Here is a 19,696-nt window from a genome sequence, read left to right on the forward strand (position 1 = left end):
TCTGTCTGCCAGCCCCAAGGCTTAACGTACTGCAAGCAACCTGACTGAATTCTTGAATTTACTAATAGGAAGTTCATGACACTCCAGCAGGACGAATGTTTAGACTGGTGCTTGGAAATGTTGACTATGAATAATTTAACTCTGTTCATTAGCCTATAAAATGCATAGTTAGCCTACTCAAATTCACAGCAAGAGAAAACTCTGTATCTTAAAATGTCAAAGCTAGCAAAAGGAAGTAAATAATAAAGATTAAGGCAGAGACAGTGAAATGGGGAATAGAAAAAACAATAGGGAAAGTCAATGAAACCAAAAGTTGGTTCTTTGAAGAGTAAAACAAAATCGACGAATCTTTAGGAAGATTTACTAAGACAAAAAGACCGAAGACACAAATCCCTAGAAGTAGAAATGAAAAGGGAAAATTAGTATGGACTTTACAGAAATAAAAGGAATTGTAAGACAATACTACACATAATTGTATGCCAACAAATTAGATTACCTAGATGAAAGAGATAAATTCCTAGACACATCCAAAGTATCAAAATTGACTCAAGAAGAAATAGAAAATCTGAATTGACCGATAACGAGTAAAGATACCGAATCAGTAATCAAAACTTCCCAACAATAACAAAAAAGACCAGGACCAGATGGCCTCACCGATAAATTTTACCAAACTTTTAAATAGTTAACACCGATCCTTAACAAATATTTCAAAAAAAAAAATCAAAGAGGAAACACTTCCTGATTCTACGAGGCCACCACTGTCATGATTCCAAAGCCAAATAAAGGTATCATGAGAAAAGAATACTTTAGACCTATGTCCCTCCTAAATACACACGCAAAAATACTAGCAAACAAGGTCCAACAGCATATTAAGGCAATTGTATAGCACGGCAATCAATTGCAAGGAGGTTTCATATGAAAATCACTCACTGTAATAATATACCATATTAATAGAATGAAGGAAAAAAAAACTACACGATCATTTCAATTGATGTAGAAAAGCACTGTTTTTTTTTTAATTTTTTTTCAATGTTTATTTATTTTTGGGACAGAGAGAGACAGAGCATGAACGGGGGAGGGGCAGAGAGAGAGGGAGACACAGAATCGGAAACAGGCTCCAGGCTCCGAGCCATCAGCCCAGAGCCTGACGCGGGGCTCGAACTCACGGACCGCGAGATCGTGACCTGGCTGAAGTCGGACGCCACCCAGGCGCCCCGAAAAGCACTGTTAACAGGCGTGCCCGGGGTGGCTCAGTGGGTCAAGCATCTGACTTTGGCTCAGGTCATGATCTCATAGTTTGTGAGTTTGAGCCCCATATCAGGCTCTCTGCTGTCAGCACAGAGTTTGCTTCAGATCCTCTGCCCCCCCCCCACCCCTCCCCTGCACTCTGTCTCTCTCTCTCAAAAATGAATAAACATTTAAAAAAAAAAGAAAGAAAAGCATTTGACAAAATCCAACACTTGTTCGTACTAAAAACACCTAACAAACTAGGGATAGAAAGCTTATATGAAAAATCCATAGCTGAGATCATACTCAGTGGTGAAAAACTGAAATCTTTCCCCCTAAGATCAGGAGTAAGAAAAGGATGTTTGCTTTTGCCACTTTTATTTGTTCTACTGGAAGTTCTAGCCAATTAGGCAAGGAAGAGAAACAAAAAGCATGCAAACTGGAAAGGAAGAAGTAACACTATCTCCATTTATAAATGGCATGATCTTATATATAGAAAATTATGTATCTACAGATATATATATACATATACATATGAATGGAGACATATATATATGTATATGTATATATATACATATATATATGTCTCCATTCATCTGCAGTTAACTGATTTCCAACAAGGGCGCCAAGAACATTAAATGGAAGAAATAATAGTTTTTTCAACAAACAGTGCTGGGACAACTGGATGGTCACATGCAAGCCATGACAACACTGTACGTTAACTAACTTGAATTAAAAAAAAAATGAAGTTAGACCCTATCTCACCCCATATATAAATATGAACTAAAAACGGATCAAAGACCTAAATATAAGAGCTAAAACTCTTCGAAGAAAACATAGGGGTAAATCTTCATGATCGTAAGTTGGGCAATGGCTTCTTAGATATGACACCAAAAACACAAGTATCAAAAGAAAAAATATCAATAAATTTGACTTCGCCAAAATTAAATTTTTTAAAAATTTTATTCTTTTGATAGAATTAGAAGACAACTCACAGAATGGGGGGGGGAACGTTTGCAAACCATAGATCTGAAGAGGGTCTAGTATCCAGAATATATAAAGAATTCGTAACTCAACAACAAAAAAACAACGCATTAAATAAAAAATGGGCAAAGGTCTTAAATAGACATGTCTCCAAAGAAGGTATACAAATGGCCAATAAGCACAAGAAAAGATGGTTAACATCATTAGTCACTAGTGAAATACAAATCAAAACCATAATGAGATACATACACTTCACAGCCACTAGAATGACTATTTTTAAAAAATGGAAAATGACAAATGTTGACCGGCATGTGAAGATACCGGAACCCTTAAACATAGCCGGTGGGAACGTAAAGTGGTATAGCTGCTGAGAAAAACAGTTCGGCGCCTCCTCAAAAGGTTAAATACAGAATTACCATATGATCCAGCAGTTTCACTGCTAGGTATACACCCAAAAGAGCTGAAAACATATGCTCAAACACAAACTTGTATATGAACGTTCATAGCAGCACTGTTCATGATAGCCAATAGGTAGATAGGACCCAAATATCCATCAGTGGATGAAGAGCTAAACAAAATGTGGTATATCCATACAATGGAGTATTATTCAGCCATAGAAACAACTGGAGTACTATATACACTTATATGATAGGCAAATCCAGAGACAGAAATCAGACTGGTGGTTGCCAGGGGCTGAGAGGAAAGAGGAATGATGAATGACTGCTTAATAAGTATGGGGGAACCAAAACCATTCGGGACCTAGATAGGAGTGATGGTTGTGAATTAATGCCACTGAACTGTATGCTTTAACGTGATACATTTTTCTTGAAGTTTATTTATTTATTTTGAGGGCATGGAAGGGGCAGAGAGAAAGGGAGAGAAAGACTGCCAAGCAGGCTCTGCGCTGTCAGCACAGAGCCTGTCGTGGGGCTGGAACCCACGAACCATGAGGTCATGATCTGAGCCAAAACCAAGAGCCAGACACTTAACTGACTGAGCCACCCAGGCGCCCCTAACATGATAAATTTTATATTGTGTGTATTTTATCACAATAAAAGTTATCTAATTCAATCCTTCCACCAATTCAGACTAATTTGTCTGATTTAGCAGTATTCTGCTGAAAATACTTATAGTCATAGTCTAAATCCATTGGCTGGTGAGGAACCATATCCACCTACCATTTGCCTATGCTTTAATTTTGTTCCTAACTTGACTGGGGTTTTGTTGTTGTTGCTGTTGTTGTTGACATATTTAACTGAAGGCTGCTTCCCTCCATTGGATCTTTTAACATCAAAAACGGTTTTGTGCTGACTGGTCAATTATCGTCATTATAAATTACCTTCCTGTTTACTTTTTAGTTCCCAACGTTAATTGTTCTAAATGCTACTTCACTTTAAAAGTCCTAGGGCACCTGGGTGGCTCAGTGGGTTAAGCACCCGACTCGATTTCGGCTCAGCTTATGATCTCATGGTTCATGGGCTCGAGTCCCACATTGGGCTCTGCACTGACAGTATGGAACCTGAATGGGATTCTCTCTCTCCCTCTCTCTCTGCCCCTCCCCTGCTAGTGTTCTCTCTCTCTCAAAATAAATAAGTAATCATTATATATATATATATATATATATATATATATATATTTAAAAGTCCTTTCAAGTTCACTAACAACCAATTAAATTAACCACTCATTAGTTTGAGAACAGAAGTGTTGATATGGGTACAATCTACTAATTTCCCAGTTGTTGATGGATATGACTTCATTGACAAACCCAGATGCATAAAATGCACATACACGATCTCTCATGTGTCAAATGATTTTTCACATGGGTGTGCGTCTACCAAACAATACTACATGCCCTAACCCTTGAGATTCTGCCATTCGAAAACACAGAGCCTTTACTCCCATAAAAATCTCCATTGTTTTCTTCCCGAAATAACTGAAAACCTCGGCAAACTATTCTTGTTTTCTGAAATACTGTCTTCTGTTGCTCATCAACTAAAGTGCTGATGATTTGGTTTGCAGACTGGGCAGAAAACCACCATGCAAGTCAAAAGTAAAAAATGGCCGCTCCTTCCCCAAACGTCCCCCTAGTGCTCAACTCCAGCGGAAGAGAGTGCAAGCAGAGATCATGCCTCCGACCTGTGCCCCACAACCGAACCAAGCCCTAGGAGGGGGCTAACACTCACCTTCTTCATTGTCAAGATCTGCTCTGAAACGTCCTTTGGTGAGCTCTCAGGTGACTCCTCATCAACAGAGATTTCCTCCAAGTCCTTAGAGATTGTGTCAGAACGGATAAGAGGTGGGCTGATGCTTCGTTGGCGTGGCAGCAGTGATGGGCTCTGTTAAGGAGGAGAATAGAAGGAAAAGTTAAGACCTGTGCGCTTTCTTCCAAATTACTGATGTCCTCTTGTTGCTTGCTGGCGGAAGGGCTAAGAACCCAAAGTGAGAAAACAAGCCAAGAAAAGAATCTCCCACCTCCCTGTCTTCAGTTCTTACACCTATGCAAGCCGAAGCCCAAGAGTTTTGGTTTGCCCTCTGGGTTGCTGCACACTTCTGCCAATCCCCAAACAAAGACAGAAACTTCAAATTGCTTGTTTGATCAAAATGAAAATTCTGGGCTGCAGGGCTGGTTCCATATCCACAAATCAATCAACATGATACGTCACATTAATAAAAGAAAGGACAAGAACCACACGATCCTCTCAATAGATGCAGAGAAAGCATTTGACGAAATACAGCATCCTTTCTTGATAAAAACCCTCAAGAAAGTAGGGATAGAAGGATCCTACCTCGAGATCATAAAAGCCATATATGAACGACCCACTGTTAATATAATCTTCAATGGGGAAAAACTGACAACTTTCCCCCGAAGGTCAGGAACAAGACAGGGATGTCCACTCTCAGCACTGCTGTTCAACATAGTGTTGAAAGCAATCAGACAACAAAAAGAAACAAAAGGCATTCAAATCAGCAAGGAAGAAGTCGAAACTTTCACTCTGCACAGAGGACGTGATACTCTTTGTGGAAAACCCAAAAGACTCCACCAAAAAACTGCTAGAGCTGATACGTGAATTCAGTAAAGTCGCAGGATATAAAATCAATGCACAGAAACCTGTGGCATTTCTAGACACCAATAATGAAGCAGCAGAAAAAGAAATCAAGGAATCAAGCCCATTTACAATTGCACCCAAAACCATAAAATACCTAGGAATAAACTTAACCAAAGAGCAAAAGATCCATACACTGAAAACTACAGAAAGCTTATGAAAGAAATTAAAGAAGACACAAAAAATGGAAAAACATTCCATGCTCATGGATTGGAAGACCAAATATTGTTAAAATGTCGATAACCACCCAAAGCAATCCACATATTCAATGCAATCCTTATCAAAATAATGCCAGAATTCTTCACAGAGAGAGAACAAACAATTCTAAAATTTATATGGAACTAGAAAAGACCCCGAATAGCCACAGTAACGTTTCAGAAGAAACCAAAGCTGAAGGCATCACAATTCCGGACCTCAAGCTGTATTACAAAGCCATAATCATCAAGACAGTATGGTACTGGCAGATCAATGGAACAGAATAGGGAACCCAGAAATGGACCCACAAACACATGGCCAACTAATCTTTGACAAAGCAGGAAAGAATACCCAATGGAAAAAAGACAGTCTCTTCAGCAAATGGTGTTGGGAAAACTGGATAGCGACGTGCAGAAGAATGAACCTGGACCACTTTCTTACTGCAGACACAAAAATAAACTCAAAATGGATGAAAGACCTCAATGTAAGACAGGAAGCCATCCAAATCCTCGAGGAGAAAGCAGGCAAAAACCTCTTTGATCTTGGTCGCAGCAACTTCTTACTCAACACGTCTCCAGAGGCAAGGGAAAGAAAAGCAAAAATGAACTATTGGGACCTCATCAAGATAAAGAGCTTCTGCACAGCGAAGGAAACAATCAGCAAAACTAAAAGGCAACCGGCAGAATGGGAGAAGATATTTGCAAATGACATATCTGATAAAGGGTTTGGCTAGTATCCAAAATCTATAAAGAACTTATCAAACTCAACATCCAAAAAACAAATAATCCAGTGAGGAAATGGGCAAAAGACATGAACAGACACTTGTCCAAAGATCTGACATCCAGATGGCAAAGAGACACATGAAAAGATGCTCCACATCACTCATCATCAGGGAAATACAAATCAAGACCACAGTGAGGTACCACCTGTCACGTGTCATAATGGCTAACACTAAAAACTCAAGAAACAGTAGATGTTGGCGAGGATGTAGAGAAAGGGGGATGCTGTTGCACTGCTGGTGGGGATGCAAACTGGTGCGGCCACTCTGGAAAACAGTTATGGAGGTTCCTCAAAAAATTAAAACTAGAACTACCCTACAACCCAGCAATTCCACTATTAGGTATTTATCAAAAAATGCTGATTCAAAGGGGTACACGCACCCCGATGTTTATAGCAGCGCTATCAACAATAGCCAAATTATGGAAAGAGCCCAAATAGCTACCTACTGACAAACAGATAACGAATATGTGGTATATATATACACAACGGAATATCACTCGATCAAAAAGAATGAAATCTTGCCATCTGCAACAACGTGGATGGAACCAGAGTGTATGATGCTAAGCGAAATAAGTCAGTCAGAGAAAGACAAATACGATACGATTTCCCTCATATGTGAAATTTATGAAACAGACGAACATAGGGGAAAGAAAGGACAAATAAGATCAAAAGAGAGAGAGAGAGCAAACCATAAGACACTCTTAAATATAGAGAACAAACTGGGGGTTACTGGAGGGTAGGTGGGTGGGGGGATGGGCTCAATGGGTGATGGGCATCAAGGAGGACACTTGTTGGGATGAGCCCTGGGTGTCCTATGTAAGTGATGAATCACTAAATTCTACTCCCCCGCCCCCCCAAAAAAGGGTCAGCCACTTAACTCACTGAGCCACCCAGGTGCCCCAACAATGCATGATTATTAATGAAGGTCTGGAACCGACTAAAACGTAAAGGGAAAAAACAATCCAATCCTGCAGGCACTGTAACATTTTGACATATTTCAGGTCATCTAGCTTATAAAATTCCCCATTCAAAGAATCTTGGCTGGTTCTTAACTTGAATCATTCTAAAATATTGCATCCTGTTTTACTAAAAAAAAAAAACCACAAACCCACCCATCTTTGTTTTGATTTTGGCCCTATCTTTGGAAGTCCAGTTCTTGCGGAGGTGAGTTTGGGGGTGAGGACCTAGGCTTGGCATCCACACTGCGAGCCTTGCTCCTATCATTCCGGGAATTGTCTGGATCAGATCTTGGCTGTGTCGATTGTTTACCTGAATCCTGTCAAGACTGATTTTTCTAGAGTTATTAGAAAATATGCAGAACCAGCCCCGAGCAGAACAGCTTTACTAGTTTTCCCAAGGGGATAAAATTGGTCATTTGAGTTTTCCTGGGGCTTCAGCAGGCTCATTGAGTTGATTCTAACTTGAAGCTCATGGTACACTTGAATCTGAGGCACTGGTCCCTGCCATGGTCATTTTGACGTGAATCAGAATCCCCGGTTTTATCTTTAATACTGGCTAAGCGTCCACAGCGTGCCGTGCCCCGATCTGAGCACTGGGCCTGTAACAGTGAACAAAACAAAAGTTTTGCTGTCATGGAGCCGACGTGCTTCTTTCTGTCATAGGCTCTGCTGCTGTTCAGGACAGATGGACTTCAAACCCTCAAAGCCAAAGAAAGGGGGCCCCGATGAGGATTTTTCCAACGTTCTGCCCCTGGGGTACTCCTGGCCAGTGTCTAAGGTGACCCCTCATTCCTACCAGGCCCTACCGGGAGCTCCTGAGATGAAATCTCAAGAGATTCACCATCCCCGAGCCCAATTCTAATAATAATAACTACAATAATGACAACTAACTTTTACGGAGGCCTCTACGTTGCTTTCGTCTTATTTCCTTCCTTTTGCTAGCTTTGGGTTTAGTCTGTTCTTCTCTTCCCAGTTCCTTCGGGTGGCGAGTTAGGTTACTGATTTGAGCTCTTTCTCCCCGACAGGGAGGAAGTGCTCTCCAGAGGTGGATTTCATTTGAACCTTGCAACAATTCCTTGAGGCATCAGCTCTTGTGGTCTGAGAGATGATATGACTGGCCCTAATTCTCGTGGCGGCACAGCAGGCGTTTGAAAGGCCTGCTTGCCTTTATAGCCCATGTCCTTAACCCCTGTGGACTCCTATCTCCTAACTATTAGGGGCAGGAAAGGGATGTCCCATACTCAAGTGCAGGGAGTTTAATTTTTTTTTAAATTTTTTTTAACGTTTATTTAATTTTGAGACAGAGAGAGACAGAGCATGAACGGGGGAGGGTCAGAGAGAGGGAGACACAGAATCCGAAACAGGCTCCAGGCTCTGAGCTGTCAGCACGGAGCCCGACGCGGGGCTCGAACCCACAGACCGTGAGATCGTGACCTGAGCCGAAGTCAGAAGCTCAACCGACTGAGCCACCCAGGCACCCCTGAAGGGTGCACTTGGTCACAGATAGAGTAAAACCTTGCTTTGTGAGCATGATTCGTTCTGGTCAGGCGATCAGCCCAAGATCATGGAGCCGGTAAGCAGCAGTCTGTCTGACTTCAGCCAACCGTAGTCGGAACAATCCCACTCCATTACCTCAGCGATGTCGGATCCCCCGGCCCAAAGTGCACTTCTGGGTACATATGGGAGCATAGGTCCAAACGTAACTCCAAAAACAGCTCGATGCAGACTACTAGTCCCGGTTCTAGGCAGAGTTCTGGAAACATAAGGTCTCTGTAGAAGAAAGAAAAAAACACAGCGGTCGGAATGCCTGCACATTGGCGGTGGGACGCGACCCTAATAGACTCGAAGCATTCTTGGGGTGTGTCCGGAGAAGTGAACGTGGTAATGCCAGGCCACACTGCGTGCTGGGCGCTAGGGAAGCACATCATGCATTTACACGTTCTCCATTCTTTACAATAGCCCTGCGGGGTAGAAACAGCTCGAGAAGCAAGCCCAAAGTCCCCCCGTGCTTGTTTTTTGGCAGAGCAGGACTAGGGAACGGAAGAGGAGCAGCCGAATTAGGCACTGAGGCTTGAGTTCACTATTACCTGCAGAGATCTGCCTCTCTGGAGCTCTGGAGAGGGGTAGATTTTATTTGCAGGCTCAGGATCCATCATGAAGATGCTGTCATGGGACAGGGCTTTGCTCCCCATGTTGCTCATGGCCCTGAACGGGAAGAAAAGGGTCTTATAAAAGCAGCCCAAGGGCCACAGGAAGTGAAGATACGTGTATATGCATAGAATGATACGTATACCATAGACACCTCAGAAAGAGGGCACATGTGCTGCCACAGAAAGTGTTCCACGAGGGGCGCCTGGGTGGCTCAGTCGGTTAAGTGTCCGGCTTCGGCTCAGGTCACGATCTCGCGGTCCGTGAGTTCGAGCCCTGCGTCAGGCTCTGGGCTGATGGCTCGGAACCTGGAGCCTGCTTCAGATTCTGTGTCTCCCTCTCTCTCTGCCCCTCCCCAGCTCACACTCTGTCTCTCTCTCTCTCTCAAAAATAAATAAACGTTAAAAAAAATTTTTTTTAAAGAAAGTGTTCCACGAGACAGTAAGTGAAAAAATAAAGGATAGTATGGTCCCATTTAATACATATGCCTGTATTACATACATACATAGTTCATGATCATAGAAAAAAGTCTGCGAGGATATCCACCAAATAATTAGTGGTAGTTCCCTCTGAGAAATGGCACTGAGGACAGGAGGGGGATTTTAATTTCCTACTTTATGTACTTCTCTATAATTGTGAGTTTTTAAATTACCGACACACATCTTTTTTATATAATAGTTTTGAGATGTGGTTTACGTCCCATACAATTCACGCATTTAATGTGTACAATTCAATAGTGGCAGCCCTGTGGCATGGGGGAAAAGACCCTGAGTCTTGCTGTTATCTTTTTAAAAATGTTTATTTATTTATTTGGGGGGGGTGGAGAGAATCCCAAGCAGGCCCCACGCTGAGTGTGGAGCCCAACGACGCGGGGCTCGATCCTTGAGCCATGAGATCGTGACCTGGGCCAAAATCAAGAGTCAGATACTCAACCGACTGAGCCACCCAGGCACCCCTGAGTCTTGCTGTTATTATGTGAGAGTTATAAAAGATCTTTCACACCCAAATTTCTCTCTAGTGTTTTTGTTTTGATTTAAAATATCAAATACCTGCCCAGATACTGGAGACTCACATTCACCAGATCTTTTCCTCGTTCACACGAGGGTTCTGTGATACATGCGTCCTATCCTCTAAGTCATCTTATGCACACGTCCCACCCCACTGTCACCCCCAGATTGCTAAACCCAGAAGGAAATACCTTCTGACTGGGAATTAAGCCAGGTTGATGACAATTAAGCGCTAAGACAAATCATAGAAGTTAGAAATGGAAGGATGAAGGCACAAAAGGCTCCTTTTGGAATGTGGGAATTTATTAAAATTTCAACCAAAGACATCACAAGAAAACTACAGACTAATATCGCTTATGAATATATAGATGTAAAACTCTTCAATAAAATACTAGTAATCCGAATCCAACAGCTGGGGGCACCTGGGTGGCTTGGTCAGGTAAGCATCCGACTTCAGCCCAGGTCATGATCTCACAGTTCGTGAGTTCGAGCCCCACATCGGGCTCTGTGCTGGCAGCTCGGAGCTCGGAGCCCGGAGCCTGCTTCGGATTCTGTGTTCCCCTCTCTCTCTGCCCCTCCCCTGCTTGCACTCTGTCTCTGTCTCTCTCTCTCTCAAAAATAAATAAACATTAAGAAAAACTGAATCCAACAACATAAAGAATGATACACTATTACCAAGTAGATATGATGATGAAAGGCTGAATACTTTCTCCCTCAGATCAGGAAGAAGACAAGGATGTCTGCTCTTGCCACTTCTTTTTTGTGGTTGTTGTTATTGTTAAAGTTTGTCTGTTTATTTATTTATTTAGCTGTAGAACTGATCTATCAGTTCTATCTATCTACAGTCAATATCCTGTCGATCACTCAATAGTGGTATGATTTGTGAGCTCTGAAACACGTCCGTCCGCCCATAACCATCTCCCCCACGCTTTTTTTTTTTTAAAGTTTATTTGTTTTGAAAGAGACAGAGCACACGAGTGGGGGTGGGGGGCCAGAGAGGGAGGGAGAGAGAGAGAGAATCCCAAGCAGGCTCTGCGCAGCCGGTGCAGAGCCTGAGGTGGGGGCTCGAACCCACGAACCGTGAGAACACGACCGAAGCCGCATTCAAGAGCCAGACGCTTAACCAACTGAGCCACCCAGCGGCTCAGGCATACACCTGAGCCCGGAGAAAACCGCCGCCGCCCCCCCTGCCCCCGGGGCCTTGGCTGCCTTGGCGGTGGCCACAGCCCCCCTGAGCTTACCGAGGCTCAGTCTGATCTTCGTGAACTGGCTTCAGAGCAGAGATGTTGATGTTGCTGCTGGACAGGCTTGGTTTTAGCTTCCTCCCTCCCCGGGCATCCTCGGGCTCTTTTTTCTTCTTCTTGCCAAAGAAGCTCTTGAAGACTTTAAACTTGGATTTCTTCTTTCCTGGAAGGTAGGAAGGCAAGCAAGGCAGGGTGTGACGGTGGAAGGGAGGGACAGGGGAGGAAACAGGGCCTTTGTGACAGGAACGAGGACTGGGGTCCCCGGTGCCCCGCAGATCTCGGCCTTCGTCCACCCCCCGGCACCATTCATTTGGCCTGTTCTCTTGTTCACAGCTCAGGACTAACAAAGCGGCTGAGTCTCTGGGGAGCCCGGAAGCTCAGGCCCCAGCTCGCGGCCTTTGGGCCGGCCTCTAAGCTGGCACAACTCACCGGGCATCAGCCCGCCTCTCTATCTCCCCCACCAGCCCACACCTCTTCGCTGACCTGAGACGTTCATTCATATACAGCAGTTATTAAGCCAATAATGATAATAATAAGCAGCACCGGGCATCCGGAATCATGGCAATCCAGTTGAGGACCCCCGGAGTCCCTGGCGGGGGCTGCTTCTGCCCTAGCTTGTGTGTGAAAGGGTGCAGCCCCACGGGGTGAGCGCTGTCGGGAGCGGCGCAGCCCTGGAGGCCGTCCTCAAGGAGGCGGGTTATGAGGTAGGGAGACGGCTGGGGATTGGGAAGAAAGGGCCACCAGGGAGAGAAGCTGCCTGTGCCAGAGGCATGACAGTCAGACACCAAAGGGTTTTGCAAGGGGTGCGTGTGTGCGTGCGTGCGTACAAGCGTGTGGGCGTGCGTGTGTTACGTGCACTGTGTGCGTTCGTCAATTACTGCCAGTGGGTTTGGATTATCGACAGGGCTCCTGCCCTCTGCACACGCAAATAACTGGAAGTTTGCTCGATCTACAATAACTACCAGGGCAGCAGCGCGGAATGGGAGCTGTCGATGCTCCTAAGGCTGTTTGGGCTTTTGTTAGTCTCCTAACAAGCACATGTGCCTTTATCGGGGCTCAGCAGGAGACGGGCAAGGACAGGGGAGTCCGAGCTGCAGCCTTCAGGGGGAGAAATCAGCTCTTACTGCTTTCGCGTGCAATCGTTCACCAGCGTAGCTGTCTCATCCCAATTCCTAACAATCTGGTGTCTGGAAGGCCTATTGCCAGCATAGCAATGCTGGGCTGGCAGGGAAGGGTCTGGGCAAGGGGGTGGGGGGTGGGGGGTGGTCGATGGGGCGGCCACTAGAAAGGCTTAGTGATGTAATGGAAAGTACCACCCAAGAGCCAGAACACTCTGGAATCCTCGGTTTGGCCCTGCTATCGGTTAGCTCTGTGACTTCGGATAAGTGACTCAACCTCTCTGGAACTCTACAGGGAAAAGAAGGGATCACACTAATCAGCATCTCCCAAAGTGTGTTCAGAGGGCTGTCGTACGTTATGCCTATTGCATGAGAAGGGGATCTGTGGTCCGGTTGTTCTGGAAAACGCTGGATTAGACGAAGTTAAGAGCTCTGCTTTCCAACAAGACTTTTCTGGAACTTCAAGATGCCCACGTGTACGGTGAAGCTCTAACTAAGATACTGGGCAACAGCGTTGTCTCCCAAGTGCAAAGAAGCAGAATGTCTGGCAAAACACACTGGCTGAACTAGGGTTCCTTCTAGCTCTGAAACTCTATGGCCTATTTGCATACTGATTACTCCCAAACCCGCCTATTAGAAAGGTTTCTAAACTTCAAGGCCTGCCTTAAGTCCAGTGTGCCACCAATCACGACAATGAACCCTTCTCTCTGCACACCTAAAGCTTGACTGTTGGCCCTCCAAGTTTTACATCTGAATGCTCTCTCATCTACTCATCCATCCATCCATCCATCCAACAAATATTTAAGACCAAGCACTCACTATGCTTTGGGTATCAATGAGAAAGGAATGAGATATAGTTCTGTGTCTTAGCTACTGTCCCCGACATCAAGGCTGTAGGCTGGCCCTCGTCGGCATCTTCTTTAGCATCCACCACAGCACAAGGCACACAGTAGCACCCAAGGGACAACTGAGTCCTTTGAGGGGTGCAGAATACCAACACAGCTTGTCACTTCCCTTAAATTGAGATCACTGAGCAGAGTCATCCTTAAGCATCCTATAATTTAAACACTGGCCCTTGCCGGGGTTGATATAAATTGTAAATAATGTACGTAAAGAGCTTAACATAGGATCTGGCATGTTGCAAGTGTTAATAAATGTGGCCTAGCGCTAGGGAATCAACGATTACTTGTTTCTTTTCTAAAAACTTTTTTTAACGTAAGCTCTAAGCTCAGTGTGGGGCTCGAACTCATGACCCTGAGATCAAGAGTTGTATGCTCTACCGCCTGAGCCAATCAGGCGCCCCAATAATTACTTGTTTATTAAGGCCAGATTCAATTCTATCTGTAGAACTGATCTATCAATTCTATCTATCTACGGTTAATATCGTATCGATCACTCAATAGTGAACCGTACGATATGCATGATTAGAAGCAGAAGCCAGCATGGGGTGGGGCAAGAAGACTATAGGACTGTTTGCCTGATCATCAACGCTTCAGTAATTTCCGTTTGCGATGGCTCAGGCAATTTCTCATCTAATAGGATGTACCTAAATAGGGTCACGGTTGGGACCACCTTGGCAAATCTACCTACAGACAGAAAGGATAAAACATGAAGATATAGCAGGAAACGTAATTTTTCCAAGCTTGCGTCTGTAATTGTTTCAGAAAATAATGAAACTCATTTCTACGATACATTACTTAATAATCATTAAATAATAAGTTATCTTCAATGATGCGTGGCCTCATTGAACCTTCAGTGCAAAGGTGCCGAGGAACATGCTGTACAGTGGAGGCTGCTCAAAAATGACCGACATTTTGTCCTCTGGCCTCCTCTCTTGATCTCCCCGTCCCCGAATGATTTCTAAAATTGATTCAATAGTGAGATCTTTATGAAAAATCCTCATTACTACATTATACCAATTGTTATAACCAGTTCTTTGCCGGCAAAGGTTTACCAACTGGACCTTGGGGTGGGGGGGAGGGGCGGGGAATGCCCTTATCTGTGGCATCTGCCCATTGCTCTGGTATAAATACTCGCACCGCGGTCAAGGGCAAGCTACCACATGCCATTTGGGAACGGATGTGCACCATCTCCCGAACCAGAGTGCGCCAGCCCCAATTGGCTAAATCATTGCTGCCCAGTAAGGACGGACTGGCCAGCGTCCCCTCACCAAGTGGGAACGAGCACACCATTATCATTTTAGCCTCTGCAGACACTGCCGTTTATCACCCAGAAGGAATAAGGTTTATTGGTTGTTGCCCGGCAGTCCCCTTCTGGCAGAGGAACAACCTGATGCTCAAGAGTATTTAGAAACACGGTGAGTTTTGCCCCTCTCGCTTCAAAATCCCCAAACAGAAGGCAGGAGAGCATCGGCGGCCGGTGGCTCTCCACTTGTGACACAATCTAGAAACGCTTAATAACTGAATAAAAACACTTCTATAAACTCTTCAGGCTATACAACTGAACGCACCAAGCACAGTCGTTGTATGGGCGGACAAGACACTGCGCTCACACGTTTTTATGCCCCTAAATTAGCAACGTGTCTAGTGACTTTAGAACCGTAAGAATTTAATTCTGCATGTATTTCAATCTCCCCCCAATTTTCCATTCCTGCCAGGCAACAACAACAACTTGTTTTCCCACGAGGGTCCAAAATACCTTAAGTAATGCATGTCTGTTTTCAACCATGGGCACTAGAAAGAAACTTATGTTTCCATTCGTCCCTGTGGGGTAGCTCTGAGTACCGCGGGGGTAGAGCTTTGTTGGTGGAGCTGGGGGGAGGGGGGCGGGGCACCAAGACATGCTAACCACCTCACGTGGGAGGTTGGTGGCTCACTGACCCAGGGCAGTGGACTTGGAAGCCAAGACTTGGTCTCGCAGGGGATGGTGGAAGCTGTTTTGGCTTAGGAAAGCTCCCTACCCTCAACCACATCAGATCCCATGTATGGAGATGAGCCCTGGGAAATTGATACAAATCTGGGAATTGTCCACATGCTACTTTTTTTTTTTTTTTTTTGCAACCCTAATGAAATCTGACACAGTGGCCATATATCCAAGTGCACCAGCTGGCCTTTTGAGCCCTGCACAGGCTCGTTTTCAAAAGCTGCTTAAGTGCAAAGGGTAGGTGGACCTAGGCAGCAGGTAGAGGTCAAAACCCACATTTGTATCCAGCAATGTTTACGTAGGTCACCTCTACACTGGGCAACTCGTGCCCCCACAGGGTACAGCAGTGGTGGTCAGTGAGCTGCCAGCTGACAGCTGTCTGCACTTCTCCTGTAACAAAGCCATCGATTTCCCTGTCCAAGTCCAAGGACTATGTATTCCCAAACAGTCAGCGGCTTTCACCATCCTCATCCAATGAGGGCCTGTCACGTGCCAGAAAACAGCCCATGGAAAGCAGTTTTGCCCCCCAGAGAGGAAAACACCATTAACTCCAAGGAAGAAATCATTGCTTCCGGCTTGTAGATTTCCTTATCCACCACGCACACAGGCAGCCCATCTGGGTTGAACTTAATGGGCTGTAAAAATGCATCGCATAATGGTTGACTTTGTTCTCTTGCATCGCTGGTTAGAAAGAAAACATTTCTAACTAGCCTTTCTTTCCGTCAACCCCCACACAGCCATGTCATTCTCTGGTTAGCAATGACCAGTTCTAAAAACATACCCAAATGTTTGGTCGTTTGAAAACAAAATCTTGGGAACAGAGAAAAGGCATTTCCTTACCTCCACTCTTCATCAAGATGAACCGCGTTGCCACCTTTTTTTGTAGGCATCTAACTCATATCCAAAGAGGTCAGTTGGTTTGGTTGTTGGAGCTGCCTTGGTGGAGAGGCCTATCGTTCATTTATTTATTCATTCATCGATCGAATATTTGGGGTGTCTAATTACTCTCTCTGAGACCCGCTACTAAACATTAGTGACACAGAAACGAAGACCCAAGCTCTGTTCTCAAGGATCCATGCACCAAGTTCAGCATCCCCTGCCTCCCATCATCACTGAAATCATGCCCCTGGAAAGCCACAACAGAGTTCCAGTCTATTCTTCCAGACCAAGTCTTCCACATCATACAACTGCTAAAGAACACTCAACGAAACTTGAAAAACCACCCAGTGAACTGTTCCATTTAGTTCTGTCTTTAGATTCAATGTCTTATTTTATGTCTGATGGTTCCTTTTTTTCGGGGGTGGGGTGTCAGTGAAGTTCATCATTTCGTGACCTTTGCCTCCCTTACATGATACTCTATCCGTGGCCACTCATCACTCGTAGGTGGCCCCACAGTTTACGGAATGGATTCACATCCGACTAAGTTTTACAAAAAGCAGTTTTGTAAATTGAGTCGTATTTAACAGAAGCTCGTGGTGGCATCTTTTATCTGTACTCCCCCCCTTTACTCCTTAAACTACAAACTTATCTGTTGGTTAAATCTGGCCTACTATCTATAACTTCAGTCAAATCTCTTGGATCATGATTAAGCAGACAAGCCTTCTGATACCAGAGTTGGACATGAAAGAGAAGAGGTGAAAAGACTGCAAAGTAAATGTGCACTGGGTCTAATATTATTAGAAATTTGATATGAACTCGTTTGCCTGTGACTTCATTTTTTTTCCCCTAGGGGTTCAACACAGTAAAGAAAGCTAGGTCTAGTTAGCAACATTTTACTGGGCTACTTACCCTCATCACCGTCCTCTAGAACTTCCAGGCTTCCAGAAGCTTCCCTCAGGGATTCAGCCATAGTAGGATCACTACAGTAAAATATTGAGTGAAAAAGCAAAAGATCATCGTCTGCTATCCACTCATTTTACACACTCATTTTGTACTTGGATGTGTATCCATTCACACACACACACACACACACACACAGTTCCACCTGGAGATATGGGAGAAGCAACGGAGTGAAGAAATTCAGAAGCCCCTCAGAAATCCCAGGGGAAGACAGGAGAATTCTTTGGGCCAGGAGCAAAAATTTTTTTAAAGAAATTCTCTTCCCATCACCACCCATTTCTCTGCATCTCTTTAAAGCAAGAGATTCCTTGGGCCAGGAGCACAAATTTTTTTAGAGAAATTCTCTTCCCATCACCACCCGTTTCTCTGCATCTCTTTAAAGCAAAACGCTAAAGAGTTACCTCATCTATACTTACTAGGCTTACGTCTTCACTTCTTGTTCTCCTGGGTTCTCTCTATTCAGGCTTCCAACCCAACCTACTTCTAAACCACTCTACCAAAAACTGCTCTGGCTAAATGCAACCATCAGTTCCTGGACTTCCCTGCACCACTGGACACTCCCCCTTTTTGTATAATGTTATCGCTTTGCCTTTCTGAACATCACACTCCCTGAATTTTCCTCCTACCTCATTGGCTGTCCTCAGTCTCCTTTGCTGAATCTTTCTCCTCGCCCCAGATATGAAACATTGTTGCACCTAAAAGCTCTGTCCTTGGCCCTCTTCATTCTACAATAATTTCCTAGACCAGTGCCATTAAATAGAAACATTAACATGAGCCACAGTTGCAAGCCATGTATGGAATTTTTAAAAATATTTATTTTGGGGAGAGCTCGAGCGGGGGAGGGGCAGAGAGAGGGGGACAGAGGGTTCGAAGCGGGCTCTGTGCTGACAGCAGACAGCCTGATGTGGGGCTCCAACGCATGAACCGTGAAATCATGACCTGAGCCGAAGTCGGATGCTCAACTGACTGAGCCACCCAGGTGCCCCCACTACGTCTGTAATTTTTAAATTTCCAGGAGCCACGCTGAAGTTTTAGCTCAATAGAACCAACACATTATCATATTTTATTTAACTCAACAGAGACCAAATATTAGCAGCTCCGCGTGTAACCATTCTAAAACTAATGTCAATGGGATATTTTACATTCTTTTTTTTTCATGCGAAGTCTGAAATGTGGTTTGCATTTGACGTGCACAGCACGTCTCAATTCGAGCCGGCCAATTTCAAGTGCTCAAGGGTCCCATGTGACTACTGGCTACCATCCCCTAAATGATCTCGTTCAGAGTTGAAATACCCTCTATACACTGGACTCCAAAGTTTCTCCCTCTCGACTGGATGTCTTCCCTGAACTCCATATTCTTATAACCAACTGCCCGGCCAACATCTCCAACCAACAGCGCATGGAACTCTTGCTTTCACTCGTACTCACTCCTCTCCCACCCCAGTTTTCTCAAGCTCAGAAAATGCCACTAACCGAATGCTCAGACTGAAATCTAGGAGCTCCTTTCTTCTACGTATTTCTGTAATCCAACCATTTCTTGCCTCGGCTGAACCGCCATTAGCGTGTTGCTGCATTACCGCAATGACCCCACTGGTCTCCCTCCTTCCCTTTTTGCCTTCTTGTTGTCCACACAGTGGCCACATCGGTCACGTCAGTCCCCTGCTCAACCTCCCCACACCCCAGTGGCTTGCCATCGCGCTCAGAGCAAAATCCCAGCTCCTTATCCTGGGCCCTATGAGATGTGGCCCCACCCCCACGCCCCCTGACTGTCAGTTCTGCTACCCTCCTCCTCTGTCCCTCTGCTGCGGCCTCACTGGCCTGCTCACTAATCTCCAACACACTCCAACACACAATCAACAACACACTTTCAGTCTCAGGATCTTTGCACCTGCTGCGCCCTTTGCCTGGAGGGCTCTGTCCCCCGCTAGTTGCATGGTTGACTCCTTCGTAGCATTAAGGCTAGCTCAACCATCACCTCCCAGAGAAGACCTCCGTGACCCTCTTAGTTAGAGCCTCCTGTCTCTCTCCGTCACATGACCCTTTATTAACATCTTTATAGCACTCAGGGCCACCTGAAATTATATTCTGTATTACTTGTTTCTTGTCTGTCTTCTCTACTGGAACTTAAATTCCCTAAGGTCAGGGGCGTTGTCAATTTTGTTCCTCACTGAGTCTCCCGGCCCCTAGAACGGTACGTAGACGTAGCAG

The 19,696-nt window shown here is 44.8% G+C and overlaps 1 protein-coding gene across 3 annotated transcripts in view; it reads right to left on the reverse strand.

Moving 5' to 3' along the window:
* KIAA1210 (KIAA1210 ortholog) overlaps positions 1-19,696 on the reverse strand; it is a 55,639-nt gene that overhangs the window by 18,131 nt on the left and 17,812 nt on the right. For 2 of the 3 annotated variants that reach the window (XM_045050823.1, XM_045050822.1), the window contains 5 exons: positions 17,438-17,508; positions 11,646-11,811; positions 9,337-9,454; positions 8,882-9,019; positions 4,395-4,547 (listed from right to left, as the gene is read on the reverse strand). In XM_045050823.1, coding sequence (XP_044906758.1) covers positions 4,395-4,547; positions 8,882-9,019; positions 9,337-9,454; positions 11,646-11,811; positions 17,438-17,498 — 636 coding nt within the window. In that variant the 5' untranslated portion in view covers positions 17,499-17,508. Of the gene's footprint in view, positions 1-4,394; positions 4,548-8,881; positions 9,020-9,336; positions 9,455-11,645; positions 11,812-17,437; positions 17,509-17,904; positions 18,175-19,696 lie in introns of those variants that run through there. The other variant, XM_045050824.1, reaches the window with a different exon arrangement.

Source organism: Felis catus, chromosome X (assembly GCF_018350175.1).
Source record: "Felis catus isolate Fca126 chromosome X, F.catus_Fca126_mat1.0, whole genome shotgun sequence".
Lineage (NCBI taxonomy): Eukaryota > Metazoa > Chordata > Mammalia > Carnivora > Felidae > Felis > Felis catus.